The sequence below is a fragment of the Pteropus medius genome, unplaced genomic scaffold (genome assembly GCF_902729225.1).
Source record: "Pteropus medius unplaced genomic scaffold, Ma_sr-lr_union100, whole genome shotgun sequence".
NCBI classification, from domain to species: domain Eukaryota; kingdom Metazoa; phylum Chordata; class Mammalia; order Chiroptera; family Pteropodidae; genus Pteropus; species Pteropus medius.
Window position 1 is genome coordinate 20,877,409 of NW_024349801.1, and position 15,399 is coordinate 20,892,807.

A 15,399-nucleotide genomic window follows, 5' to 3' on the forward strand; every position below is an offset into this window, starting at 1 on the left:
ACACGTCTCACAGTAGGAACAAACAGGATACTCTGAGGCCAAAAGGACAGATCAGCAAGACACATCCTTGTGCTTTGTATGGATACATGCAGGTATGAGGCCAAGGGGAAGGCAGGGCCAGCCACCGAAGATTCCTGTGCTAAGGTAAGGAGCCAAGCTTATCTTAGAAGCTATAGGAAGTCATTCAAGATTTTAAGCAGAATGGGACACAGTTCCATAGTGTAGCGGTTAGCATGTCTGCTTTACAGGCAGAAGGTCCTGGGTTTACACCCCAGTAGAGCCACGGTCCATGGTCTATGGCCATGCCACCCTGAACAAGCCTGATGTCTGATCTCGGAAGCTAAGCAGGGTTGGGCCTGGTTAGCACTGGGATGGGACACCACCTAGGAAGACCGGGTGCTGTAGACATAAATGGTAATAACTAATAATAATAAAAAGATTTTAACCAGAATGACAAGAACATATTTGTTTTAGAAGAAACTCTTCTGATAGCATAGTAAAGAATTAATTGGTAGGAAGCATAACTGTGAGCAATGAGAACAGTTAAGAGCTACTGCATGACACAAGGTAGATGAAGGGCAGGGCACCAATATAAGAGATGTTAAGAGTAGAATCTGTGGTACTTGGAAATTAATCAAAAGATCTTTGTGACTTTTTTTTAGATTAGCCTTATATATGAAAGATCAGATTTTCTAATGAAAACATTACAAACTGGATCCAAATCAAATGCCAAAAGTAGAGGGCTAATTGTTATTGAAAATTCACTGTTATATATGACATTTTTAATAATCATTGAGAACCCCAAGCATTTCTTGATGAACCTCCTTTTAGAGTTAGCTTTTTTATTGGTTTTCCTAATATTGTAGAAAGTTTGGGATAGTTTTGGCATCTAAAGTAGTAACATTACTGAAGGTATGGACTTACTGGGTGTGCCATGGAGAAATGGTTATGTTCAGCTTAGGCAATGGCCCATCCTGGAGGGATGAAGTGGGAGGAGCAAAAAATAGCCTGTTTTCTGAAACTGCCAAGAGAGTTGTCTATATTGATGGATACTGCTTAATTTTTTAAAAAACTTGATAAGATCCAAAACTTTTAAGCACATTGTAAAAATTAAAATCATATCTACATCATACCACTACCTATAAGCAACAATATTATATATTGTTTATATTTGAAATGTGGCTTCAAGCTTGTGGATGTAGAGGCAAATCATACATCAGCTTGGGAGAAAACCACCAGGGATATTCAAAGCCAACCCTTCCACACAAAAGGTTGGGTCATTAAGGAATCATTTGTCTCACTTGTGGATGTGACAGTCACCCAAGGAATGACATACCTGGCCTTTCATACCTGCCAAGTACTTCCTACAGTTAGAACCTTTCTTTCTATATATAAGAAGAAATCTTAAGAGTCTAGGACAAACTTACCATGCCTTCTTTCTTGATTTGCAAAGTCTAGCTTCAGGGGATTCTGTAGCCGGATTTTTTTTTTTTTTTAAAGAGATAATTACACCTACAAAATTCCCCACGATGTTTCATTGCATTTCAAGGACTCTGACTAAGTAAGTCTGAGTAATAAAAGACATAAAAGAGATTCTTCTTAAAGAAAGCTTAAAGAAGAAAGAAAGAAAGTGGGGCTTTACAAGTTAAACTCAAGATAGATGGCTTCTCATCAGGACCCAGTAGCTGCTCAGATGGTCAGGAGCAGAGCAAAGGGTGAGATCAGAACCAGGTCATTCTACTTGATCTAATTCACTCACTCACTCACTCACTCACTCACTCATTCATTCATTCATTCATTCATTTTAAACAATAAAGACGATACATTCTTGTAGAAAATTAGGAGAATACAGATGAGTGTAAGAAGAACATCAAAATCCCACCCGTAGTTACTGAATGAAAACCGTGGACAATTAAGGTCCAAACAAAAGAAGCCAAAATGGCCTGATGGTTTGTATGTGTCCTAGAGTGTGTGGTGGCTCACTCTCTGATGTGTTTGTTCCATTCAGCTCTGTCTGGCCGTGGTCTCGTGCGCATGGTGACAATTTGTGCTGAATCCATCATAAAGCATCTGGACAGGTTGGAGGAGGTCAGAAATGACTTGGGCTACATTGACGTGTTGACCCTCCTGCGGCGCACCATTCTGGACACCTCTAACATGCTCTTCCTGGGGATCCCCTTGGACGGTACTGAAATGTTCATTCTCACAACTTGATATCCTGCCCTTTATTGAACATGGGGATGAAAGAGACAGCTGACTCAAATCTTGTACATTGTTCTTGTTTAAACATCTCTAAGATTTCCTTAGAATTTTTTTTCCAAGTATGTCTGCCTCATTCACTTATAAGATATACATTTCTTTAAAGTAGGAGCCATCTTCTATTTCTTTTGTATCTCTCCTCATTGCTCTACGAAATGGGATTCTACCCATAGTCAAAACTTAACAAATGTGGTCAGTTCATTTGGTCATTAATATATCCTGCCACCAAACACACTGATATATTTAACCATTTCTAACCATTCATTTGGGCATGATATATACATACATATATATGCATATATGTACCTATATATACACATATATATACATATAAATATACACATACATACACACCCCTTTCTCAAAGCTACTTGGTATAAAAACTTTGACTCTATACGATGATAATGGCACTGCTTGCTGCTGCTGCAAACAACAATGATAGTAGCTACGATTAATTTAGTATCTACCATATACCAAGCAGTATAAAAAGTTGCTTTACATATAGCTTGTCTTTTAGCATTTTTAACAATGGCAAGATGTCTCACTCAAAAAGCTACTTTCTTCACTATACTACAGAAACAAATATTAAAACACATACATACAACTTTACCACCACCAAAAAACAAACATTAATCATTAAGATTAATTTCATTCTGCTGTTGTTCAGCTTAATGTAATCTTCTTGAAGTAATTTCTAGCAGCGTTCATTGATTCATCCATTTATATAATCAGTATTTATTGATCGTCTATTTTATGCCAGGCACTGTTCTAGGTTCTGGGGATAGAGCAGTGAACAAGACAAAAGTCCTTGCCTTCAAGGAGTTTATATTTAAATGTGGATATATGGACAGTAAAGTAAATATCTAGTAATATATTACACAGCAATAAGTACCTTGAGTAAAAAACAAAGCGGGACAAGGGGATAGTAAGTGAAGGGGGGAGTCAGTGGGAGTGGATGGGGCTATCGTAGAGAGACTAGCCAAGAAAGGCTTCTGCAGAGAAGAGAGCTAAATATGAGCCTAAATTAGGTAGGACCACAAGCCACATGCGATCTGAGGGAAGAATATTACAGGCATAAGAACGAGGCATAATTTTAACACTTGCCCAAACCAGCTGAGCTCTAACACCTGCTGCCTGATTTACTACATTTGGGCAAATAAACAAGCTCTAAGCCTTCCCTTTCTGTTCTCCGGCTCTTCTTGCCTCCTCTCCCTTGCTCTTTAATTACTCCTCACAAGAGCCATAGAAACCTCATCTGATTGCCATTTAGATGGGAGCCCCTATTCGCTCTGAGGATTTTTTAGTCATACTCTCTTGCCTGATCCCCTTTCAGAAAAGGACTCCCAGTTTGCCTGTTCTATACACATCTTTCCTCAGTTTAGAAAGGTACATATTTCATGGGTTCCTGCTTCTTGGTTCCCTGTTAGCCTTAATTCTTAGGAAGGATCAGGTAAAGGAAACTGCAAATGTCTCTGTTAATGTGTGGATACAGACCATGATACTAAGAATGTACATAACCCGTGCATAGTTATTTTATTTCCCTTCTCTTCACTCGGTTCTTGCTAAACTCTGTTTCCCTAAGAGACCCAGTGCAACAAAGGGGACAGGACATCCCCCCGAGGTCAGATAAAACTGAGTTCCAGCCCAAGGGCCTGCCTATCACATTGGCTGTATGGTGTTGGGCAAGCTTCTCAATTTCTATGAACTGCAGTTTCTTCATCTGCCATATAATGATACTATCACTCTCCTAGAAAGATTGTAAGGATTAAGCAGTCTCTTTTGTAGAGCATCTTGCACAGTGGCTAGTATTTAGCAGTTAAAAATAAATGTCTATTCTCTTCCTTTTTGTATAATTTGGAAAAAGCAAGGGTTTTCTTTTCTGTAATGTTCAATTTAATTAAAGAACACTTATTAAGAGCTGACTATGCATGAGGCTCAAGACAAGGTATTGACGATACTAAGATAAATCTACATTCTAGACCAAATAAGCATGAAAACTATGTGACGAGTGCTACAAAAAATATGAATAAAGCACTATGAAGTGAGAATATAATTACAAGCTATTAGTTAGGTACATAATCCAAGTAGATTATCGACTTAATGGCTTTGCTTATCCAACACTAAATGTTAATATGCAGCTATTGGCTGCCTAACAAGAGAATGGTATGGCTTTTTATCCTCCCAGATGCCAGAATTGAGGCCATGACAGCTGTAATTATTAGTGCCCCTCTTGTTCCCCACTGTCCAGGAAAACAGGAGAGAGATAGAGGCTCAGACAAAGAGGGGCATGTGAGATTCTAGGCTGTGTCTCTAACATAAACTTGAAAACTGGCAAATCTTTGGTCAACTTGGCTGATTTAGATGCCAAGCAGAATAAATTAGTGTTGATTTGTCTAGTGGCATTAACATGGCTAAAATGCCCACCGAAGGTGGAAACTTACCTAGCTTAGAACCCCAGACAGGTAGGAGAATTTACAAGGAATCTTTTCTGCTAGGTGTACTCTTCTTGGGCTCATGTTTTTGCTCAATTGCTCTGCCTGTTTTTTTTTTTTTTCTTCCAGAAAATGCCATTGTAGATAAAATCAATGGTTATTTTGAAGCATGGCAAGCTCTCCTTATCAAACCAGACATCTTCTTTAAGATTTCTTGGCTATACAAAAAGCATGAAAAGTCTGTGTAAGTAACACAAGTTTGGAAAATTTATCCGTGAGAATAGATTGTGGTTTTCATTGTGTCTTTGCTACTGTTTGGCCTCTTTGACAAGTCTTTTGCTCTCCAGAGCCTACAAGGGAGATGTTGATTAAATTGCTGATGAAACACTTTCTACGTCAATTTGACTGAATGTAGCTGGACTGAAAAGTAAACGAAGCCTTGGCCAGGATAGCTTCTCAGCAAGGGGGCCAAGTGGGTTTTCTGAAAGCACCAAATCCAAAACTAAAACATTACAGTGTATTTTGAGTCGAATAGAATGGCTGGCTGAACCTATCATTATCTGTCAAAATTCTCTCAGTATGTCTAGAAAATAGAAACGTGGAGTTATTTTATAGTTATGTTGCTTCTGAATGAATTTGACTTAATTCAACTTGTAGGAATTAGGAATTAACAATCGTCACAAATGAATTTTTTCATAATAAACAAAATAAACGTCAATAAAATGTAAATTTTTTTTTTAGTTATATAGCTGTGTCTTTGGGGGATTCTGAAACTGTCATTAAATGCCATTGGTATTAGACTAGTCTAGCAGAAAACTGGACAAATGCCCAAAGGCCTTAGTTAATTAATGAGTTTTTTGAGTGTAAGCTGCCAGCCACTAAATACTGCCACCTCTAATCACCAGTGGAAAGCTCGTGGAAATTAGAAGCAGATAGATGTGGTTTGTATCCTGTCTCTACCATTTAGTAACTAAATGGCCTTGGGAAGTTATTTAAAGTAAAATAGAACGTGCCTTCCAGAGTGGGAATATAGGTTAATGCGATCCTATCGCTGATGAAACACTGAGTGTGGCCCATAGCAGGCATTAAATATGTTCGTTTTCTCCTTCCCTCTGTTCACATTGTTCCCAGATGTCCCTGACCATCTTAAATTCCTCATCTCTAAAAGTTCCCAAACTTGTTTGAAGGCCCAATTTTATCCTGATTGTGTGTTTTTAAATTCAATAATATTAGTCTCCAGAGAGGAAACTAACCTGATGTTGCTTTATATATTCTTACATGGTTGATGAGTACTGGGTAGATGATTTTGACCCTTGGTTCTTTATACATTTTCATCTAGTTTCCAGAGCTTATTGTGACTAGAATCAATGAGATAAGAATTCGTGACTTCACTGAGGTCAGATTTGGTGGTGGTTCTTGGTCATTAGGTTAGCCTTGATCTTGGCCAGCAGTCCCACAGAATATACTTATTGCATGAGATTGTCTAACAGTTTCTCTTAGGTTTCTGTAGAAATGGCTCAGCAACATTCCCACTAGAAAAATCTTTTAATTTCCTCTCTTTTATGCCCTTGCAATAATGTCAGTATTTTTTATTGAGGTATCATTGACATATAACATTATATTAGTTTCAGGTGTACAACATAGTGATTTAATATTTGCATATATTGCAAAATGATCATGACAATAAGTCTAGTTAACATCTGTCACCACACATAGCTATAAAAAATTTTTTTTGTGATGAGAATTTTTAGGATCTACTCTCTTGGCAACTTTCAAATATGCAATACAGTATTATTTATAGTCACCATGCTGTATTACATTCCTATACCTTATTTATTTTATAATTGGAAGTTTGTACCTTTTAACCCCCTTCACCCACTTGGCCCACCCTGACCCTCAACCCCTACATCTGGTAACCACCTATCTCTTCTCTGTGACTACAAGTACAGGTTTTCTTTCTTTCCTCCCTCCCTCCCTCCCTGTCTCTTTCTCTCTCTCTCTCTTTCTCTCTCTCTTCTCTCTCTCTCTCTCTCTCCTCCTGTCTCTCTCCTCCCCTCCTCCCTTCCCTTTCCTTCCCTTCCTCTCTCTGTCTCTCTGTCTCTGTCTCTTTCTTTCTATCTCAAGGTGGCCTTACTGTTCTAGTCTGAACCCTTCACTTTAAAGTAGACATAAGGTCCAGAGATGTAAAGTAGGTTATATAGAAAGAAAACAACCTGGACTAGGAACTGACCCTCTGTGCAAGGTGTTCTTCCCTCAACCACACTGTTAAAGTGCATATATGTATTTATGTAGCCATTCATTCGTTCAACAACTTAGTGTTTACTATGTGACAGAAACTGTAAGGTATGTGAATAAATATCAAGAATAATACTCAGTCACTCGAGTTTACTGAATAGAACAGAAATCTCAAACTCAATAGTCTTTAGGGCCAGCCATATGAAAGTGGACTGGCTGGTTATAAGATAACGGGAAATAGAAGTACCCATGGCAAACTGGAAAGTGTGTGCCCCTTCTAAAGACATTCACTGGTTTTGGTTTTGGCCATTTAATTTAAACGCTGTGCTGGCCAAATTGAAAAATCAGAAAACATGATTGGCTTTAGCTACCAGTTTTTAACCCTTAACTAGAGGTTTCAGCCTTGATTTTGCTATCAGTACCCAGAAATCTTAGTTAACTCTGGTTCCTAACATGAAGTATAATGTATATGTAATTTAAGGATCTTATTGAAGAATCAAGTATAAATTCAGTAATTCATGAGTACTAACGGCTTCGATTAAAGCAGATTGTTTTATTTAAACAAATAGCCAATGAATCCATTTTTCTAGATGTCTTAACTGAATACAGACAGAGTATATTTTCATTTTTTTTTTTTCCAGCAAGGATATGAAAGATGCCATGGAAATTCTGGTAGAAGAAAAAAGACAGAGGATTTCCACAGCAGATAAACTGGAAGACTGTATAGATTTTGCCACTGAGTTGATTTTTGCTGAGGTACTGACCTGGACTAACCATAATTCTCACACAACATATGTTTATGATTGTTTGGGTATAGGTGTGTAAAGATTTCCTCTTGTAATTGTTACATATCTTTGCTTTTAATTATTTGCTCCAGCACTTCTATAAAGCCCAACCCAAATAGCCCACACATTAGGCATTCTGGTAAGACTGACTTTTAAGATTAAAGCTACTCTGTGTCTTCACAATACAAAATACGAAAATGAGAGAATCCAAAGACATCAATAATTGGTTATTGTTCAGCTTTCAAATGAAGATTATGAAAAATGTTTCTAGTCCATTACAGAGACATGTAATTTCTATGATTTCATTTTGGTGAAATTGTAGATCCTTGAAGGTCTCCTCCTCTCTTTTTGTGAAATTTTGATTCACTTTTCCAATTTTTCTCCCCTCTTTCTATTATTCAGAGACGTGGCGACCTGACAAAAGAGAATGTGAACCAGTGCATATTGGAAATGCTGATCGCGGCACCAGACACTCTGTCTGTCACTGTGTTCTTCATGTTATTTCTCATTGCAAAGCATCCTCAGGTTGAAGAGGCAATAATGAAGGAAATTCAGACTGTTGTTGGTAAGAATTTATCAAATAAATAATAGAGCTTAGAAAACAATTCCTTCTGAGTATCAGCGTCTTATGATGTCCTAAGAATCTGATGTCAAACAAAACACTATAATCTACCCAGAGAGTGATAAAGCAAGTCATTTTGTCACATTTTCATTATGCCAGATAGGTTAAAAGTATACTTCTTTCTGTGTTTTATTTAATTATAAAAATAATACATGCTCATTGAAAAAAATTCAAATAGATGTGTAAAGTAGAAAGTCACACTCCTCGATTACTCCCAGGCTCCTCCCAAGCTTGTTCCCATTCCCTAGGGGAAACCACTGTTAGTGATTTGCTGTATGTTCTTCAAGGTATTTTTTTATGTGCACATAGTCATACTTGTCTGTGTTAAAAAAGAAGAAAACGTGGGATTTTGCATAACGTTTTGCCTATCTTACCAATGACAAAAGGCTTTGGTGGGTTCACCCAGGGAACGGCTATCATTTATAGCAGTGTTTCTGGGTTTAAAGCAGTCCATTCACAAATGAATTCCAGTTGGTAGCAGATAGAGGAGGGGAAGGTGATGGCGAAGACAGGAGAATGATCAGCTTCTCTCTCCCTGCAATCCAGAGATTCTGGCCTCTCCTCCCCTCTAGTCCTCTCCTCTTCCTCTGTAGAGGAGCACCCAGGTTCCCAGTCAGCAATTCTCAACACACCTCTTCCCTTCTCTGCCTCTGCCTCAGCGTCATTCTGCTCAGTGCTCATGACATCACCACCCTTCCATAGACATGCTGCCATATTCAGAAGTCAGAATTGCTTTCTGAGAGAAAACAGAATTCCTTATTTGAGATGTCCTTCACATAGGTAACCTTTTTAGAAACACACTTCTGACACATGTGACAAGCTATCAGTAATGATGTAGATTTTTCTCTCTTTTGATTTCACACAATTGTGAAACTAGTTATTTGGTTGTAGAAAACACCATTCTTTTAAAACCGTTTGCACACTGCTTAAAATAGGTGACAGTAAGGGGAATTTCATAGAAGGATTAAATATGTGAAAGGATCAACAGATGTGTCACTGTGGATGGAAAATTGCCTGGCAAGGTAGATAGCAAGGAGCTGGAATAACATATGGACTCCAAATTCCAGAATGTTCCCTCATGTGCCCATGTCAAGTTATGGGTACTGTGCCAGCTGTAGGGACACAGTGGTGAACAAGTCAGTACTATCACTCATGGGGCTCATGCGCTGGTGGGAGAAAAAGAACCCAACAAACAAGCTCAGTGGAGCGAAGACAGAGGGCCATTAGAATGATGGAGTTCAAGGAACGAAGGCAGAAATTACTCTTGAGACCATAATTCTTGACTACAACTTTTTGAGAGGTGAAAGTGTTTATGACCCATGATGTCCTCCTGACACTTCAACAGACCTCTGCAAAGATGTAAGAGAAGCAGAACCATATGCTCCCTCTAGATACATACTCATGGAATTACTTACTAGGGAAGTTTTGGTTACCTTCTCTATCTTCTTCCCTTCTACCTCCCCACCCCAAATAAATACCCCATTAGACCCTTGAATGTACAAAGAGCAGTATGTGAGGGACAAGGCTGTTAGAGTTTTCTGACCAAATGAGACCTTTCCTGAATGCCATAGTTGTAGAGGGGACAGAGCTGCTTCAGGATTCTGACCTGTTTTGATTCTGCAAAAGCGGTAGCCCATTTGAGGGTGCTCTGAAGCTTTGCCAATTCTGGGAATAATCTGAGCTTCTCTGACCAATCTGAGACAGTGGGGAGTGTCCTTTAATCCCCAGCAAACCTAGTGCTAATCTAAGGCACCCATTTTTCTGTGGTAAGAGGTTCTTGCCACTCAACTGTAACAGGTTGTTCTTGATGAGATGGGGAGGAGAGGACATCAGTTGACCAGTCCTAGGCAGATGACTGCACAGTTAACCAGAGGAGAAAATGTTATTGAAACTGACTAAATTCAGTGTCTCACTTTGAGTAGAAAAGAAGTGAATATCCCCTAGAATTTAGAGTATGGGAGAAAACTCAAAGACCTCAGAGGCCAGACACATAAATGTTTAAAGCAGTCTTAACATGTGACTGCAGATGGAATGCCCCTCTAAAGGGTTCATTGGCCAATCAACTTTAGCTCATGTTTGTGATGTAGGCGTATGAGTCCAGCATTACCAGGTTTTCTGATTTTTCTGAAAAATCCCGGCTTTTCTATGAAATCTCCTAACTTTTAAGGTAATTGCTTCAAATCTGAAATTTTATAAAATACTCTGTGGGCCAAACATAACATATTTGGCCCGGGTTTCTGGTTTGCGTTAGAATTACAGATATAAAATCTTTTCCAACAAAGAGCAAATTACTGTATGGAAATTATCGGAGTTTTTATGCCTATCACATGGTGAAACTAACATTATTACCTCCTTGTCCTTTTTATCTGCTTCTACAGGTGAAAGAGACGTAAGGATTGGTGATATTCAAAAATTAAAAGTGATGGAAAACTTTATTTATGAGAGCATGCGGTACCAGCCTGTTGTGGACATGATCATGCGCAAAGCTTTACAGGATGATGTCATTGATGGCCACCGAGTGAAAAAGGGGACTAACATTATCCTGTACATTGGAAGAATACATAAACTTGAATTTTTCCCTAAGCCCAATGAATTTAATCTTGAAAATTTTGCAAAGAACGTAAGAGCCCTTCCTTAAAACCACATGTGCCACTCTTGAAAATGTTAGCGGTTAAGTCTTCTCTGGTTCTGTGTTTGTGTTATGTACATTTCGTTCTACTTACTTGAAACATGCATTTCCCCTAGCTTAGAATATGGCTGCCATATTTGTCCTCAAGCCAAGGATGCTGGGTCTCCAGCTCTAGGAAGTATCTACATGGTGCCCACGTAATAGGTCAAAATGTAAAAAGCCAAGCCCTTACTATGACTAAAATGAAGCAAATTTTGTTTAACCCAACCAACCTAATTTTCCATCTAAATTTATTGCTTTGTCATCAGGTAGATTCAGCTGTAACACTATCTAAGCAAAGGAAAGTCCAATTCTGCTTCAGAGGAAAATCGAATGAAACCAAAAGATTTGGTTTTCGCAGTCTGCTTTTGGTTGACCAAATGGCCCCCCAAGCATTAATTACCATTCTAAATAGGACTCAGTACTTAGAAGAATTTCAGCTTTTTCTTTTCTTATCATTCAAGATTCTGCTTCTATTAAATTGTCAAATTTTAGGCAATGATGCTTTTTAATCTGTATTATCTAGGTAGTGTCCTCAGTGCCTTCTTTTTATCATTTGCACATATTAGAGAAAAATAATCTTAATTCAGTTCTCTAATTCATTCTATTTCTATATGAGCAACCCTTATCATGTTGACAATTGGTCAGCAAAACTTATTGAAAATCTACTATGTGACAGGTACTATGTAAGTCCGGGGGTGCACAAGACAAACGGATGTGGTCCCATTAACTTTTTGCATAACTAAAAATATTTAGATGCTTGGCACTAACAGCTCAGGAACCTGCACATTTACCTAAATTTGTCCCCTGTCGTCAGGCTATACGGCACTGCACAAAAACAGTTTGCCTTGGTGACTTCAGAACAGTAGTAACAGGTGGCCAGCTCAGAGAACTAGCTGAGTAACACTGGCTGTAAAAAAAATGATCTGCACTGCTTTATCCCAGCACATTTTACATGAAAAGCAAAACTGGATATTGTTCAAATTTGGGTATGTATCACAGCTGGTAAATCAAACTGGGTGGAGAAAAAGGGCTTATCTGAGGTATAGTCATTCATCTCAGTGAAGGAGTAGTATGACTGAGGTCCCTGCACAGAGCGTGCTGACTGAGCAATGTTTTCAGGGTGAATTAAAGAGAGACTGCATTATTTTAGCCTTTAATATTCTGGCTAATTATCTGATTGTTTTTGTAGGTTCCTTACAGGTATTTTCAGCCATTTGGTTTTGGTCCCCGTAGCTGTGCAGGAAAGTACATCGCCATGGTGATGATGAAAGTCATCTTGGTTACACTTCTGAGACGATTCCATATGCAGACATTGCAAGATAAAGGAATGTGTGTCGATAAGATGCGGAAAAAAAATAACTTGTCCGTGCACCCAGCTGAGACTAGCAACTTCCTGAATATGATTTTTATCCCAAGAAAGTCATACGAGTACCTCGAACGCTAAAGAAAATTGGTCAGTACCTATTCTGGAGCACTCCTCGAACGCTAAAGAAAATTGGTCAGTACCTATTCTGGAGCACTTCTCATCAGTAGTTCACAAGGAAACCATCCATCTTTGCCAGGTAGCATCATCTTCATAGTGAATATTTGGTGGCATAAACATACCTTCTATGTGTCATCAACAAACCAGGAGACTAATCATCTAATCTTATCCAAACCAGAGAACCAAAAGAAAATAGAGAGACCAAGAGTTTTCAGTGATAATGGTCAGTGAAGAAACTGCAGCCCTAAAGGCCTAATTCCACAAAACATGTTGAAAAAGGCCACCGACAAAACTTATTTCCAGCTTCCCACAAGATCTCCACTGTCCTGCCCCAAAAGCAGTTTAATGTCTGGGGCAGAAGTACTCAAGTCTATTAGAAAGGCCAAGCTGATGTCTGGGTGCCTACTGCCAAATGCACCTGCTAGTATGAATGAAGATGTTTGATTTGGTTTTTAGTGGTTTTCAGCATTTGACTTTTCCTATGAATTATATTCAATTAACTCTTGTTTATCTACACGTGACTTTGTGGCAAAAGTTAAAACAGAAACTATCCTTTTTCAGTCTCTCAATTCATGCCACAGCCATTTAACTCTGCTACATTAGCCGCAGATTCAGGTAATACAAGGTATCTTAGTAATAACTCTAGTAAACTATACTAAGGATCATATATCTGCTGTAGGAAAAGAAATCCACACAATGCATTTCAAATTCAAATGTTTTTTTGTGTTTGCATTGTTGCTTAGTTTTCTTAGTGGCTAACCAAGAGATAACTTTAAATAATGACATCGATTAACTCTTACAGCAGCACCAATGGTTTGGAAGAGAAGGCCTCTAAATCTATATCTAATTCTACAACCCAGTGAGTTCAAACTTCTAAGGAGTGCTCCTCCCATTCCATCATCCTTCTCCCTTGACATTTCCCACCCGCTCTTTCTATGTCCCCAAAGCCAAGAGCAACAGATTAGTAAGGAACATAATCAGTGTAGAACCTCTGCAATCATTTATTATCCTACCTCAGATTTAACGGTTACCATAGAGATTTAACATTTGTCTAGTTTATTGAATCATTATATGTAGCCATGGATAAAATGTACACCTTGGAATTAGCTCAGTAGAGGGAATCAAATAGATAAGTTAATTTTTTAAATACCACTTGTGTTATAGCCAGTATGATTGTATCCACTGAATGCCATTTAAAAAATGGAATATTAAACTCATATACAAAGATTTAAATGTTTGCCTTTGAGTCAACCGCCACCTCAACATTTGAATATTCTTTTCATCCTATTGTTTGGCCATAGGGTGAGAGCTGAGTATAAAATAAGAGCATAAACTCCTTGAGAGCAGGAGCTCCTTTCTTTCTTTTGTGACACATCCTACACTCTTGCTCACAGACACTCTCACTGACCCTAGAAAAGTAAAGAAAAGTCAAGTATTCTAAGAATTCAAGGGTGGATATTAGTAAACAAAGAAATAATTGAATTTGGAATTATTTGAACCATCTATACGGCCTAAACATACATGCAAATATGTCTGTGTGGCCAGACATGTCCCTAGTCAAGTCTAGACAGCCATCCAAACAGTTCAGACCCCTTACAGCAAGCCCAGGATTTTAGATTTGATGTATCAGAGTTGATTTGCTTGATGATTATTAACACACTATATTTTGTTCTGGCTGGAGCTGCATAGTAGAGGAAAACAGACTGGATCAGTGTACATCACCCACCCAATTTTCCTGGAACATCTACTGTGTTTTATATGTATGTATATATGTAGCCAAGGCCTATGTGTATATAGTCAAAGTAAAATGGAAGGTTGATATAGTTGTATATAGACAATGCAGATACAAAACTATGCTATGTCCTCTAGCCAATCTGAATCTCAGCATGGTTACATATGGATTACATAGGAGGAACTCTCCAGTCATTTCCAATACTTTTGTTCTATTAAGTTATTATTTTGCTTCATAAACATAATACCACTTCTCCCTTTGTATCTAAGCTCTAATAGCGAATTAAGTGTATAAGACAATCTTACTTTCAGGTCAAACATGCAAATTGGTTACGGAACAGATGATTGTACATCAACTGGCAGACCACTGAAGCAAATAATCATTTTTCTGAGTTTCATACTCAAACCAGTTGGATCACTAAGAACTCAATAGTACTTCCATTCCCTGCTGAAATTAATAACTTCCTTCACCAACACTTTCTCTCTGGCATGCTCACCATCTTTCCAAAATGCAGCTTGCTGCTTTTACTACTGGTATAGCTGTAGATAACCAGAAACAGGCAAAGAGAAATGAATTCCCACTTTGCAGAAATCCCTGCCCATGATAATGCAAGAGTGGCTGACACATCTTTGTGTGTGGTTCTTGAGGCAAGTGTGAAGAGGAAGGAATTGTTATAAATCATTAAGGTGCGACAACTGACAGCTCTCCATTTACCAAGTGCTTGCCATGGACCAGGTCATCTCATTTAAACCTCACAATAATCATACAAAGTAGAGATTATTCCCCATTTTGCAGGTGATAAAACTGATTCTCAAAGAGTAACTTGCTCCACTCACTTAGCTAGAAATTTGAACCCCCTGATTTATCCCAAAGTCTATGATCTTTCTCTAATTAGTATTCTATACTAACTAAACATGAGATTTGGTCCTTTGCAAAATCAAATATAGTGCAATGATAAATACCTGTAAATTTTAATTGTTATAGGCATTAAAATTGGGGGTGGGGGTAGAAAATCAGGTATTAAGAATTTTTGTTCCCATCTTAGCTCTGACTGGCTACACCACCATGGGAATAAGTCCAAAAACAATAGCTTGGGACTTTGGCCTGTCCCCTCAACCACCAGCCAAGGGTGATTCAAACCAGTCATATTGATTTGGTGATATTAAAGAGTCAAAGTCAA

General features: G+C 38.3%; 1 protein-coding gene and 1 pseudogene across 1 annotated transcript in view; both read left to right on the top strand.

Moving 5' to 3' along the window:
- The window catches only part of CYP19A1 (cytochrome P450 family 19 subfamily A member 1), a 30,999-nt gene extending 18,519 nt beyond the window's left edge, over positions 1-12,480 (top strand). Inside the window, exons 4-9 of the mRNA XM_039889051.1 lie at positions 2,009-2,185; positions 4,821-4,935; positions 7,568-7,682; positions 8,114-8,276; positions 10,712-10,953; positions 12,194-12,480. Of these exons, the coding sequence (XP_039744985.1) occupies positions 2,009-2,185; positions 4,821-4,935; positions 7,568-7,682; positions 8,114-8,276; positions 10,712-10,953; positions 12,194-12,448 (1,067 nt within the window). The 3' untranslated portion in view covers positions 12,449-12,480. The remainder of the gene's footprint in view (positions 1-2,008; positions 2,186-4,820; positions 4,936-7,567; positions 7,683-8,113; positions 8,277-10,711; positions 10,954-12,193) is intronic.
- LOC120581027 (uncharacterized) lies at positions 293-408 on the top strand (annotated as a pseudogene).
- Positions 12,481-15,399: the final 2,919 nt, after the last annotated feature.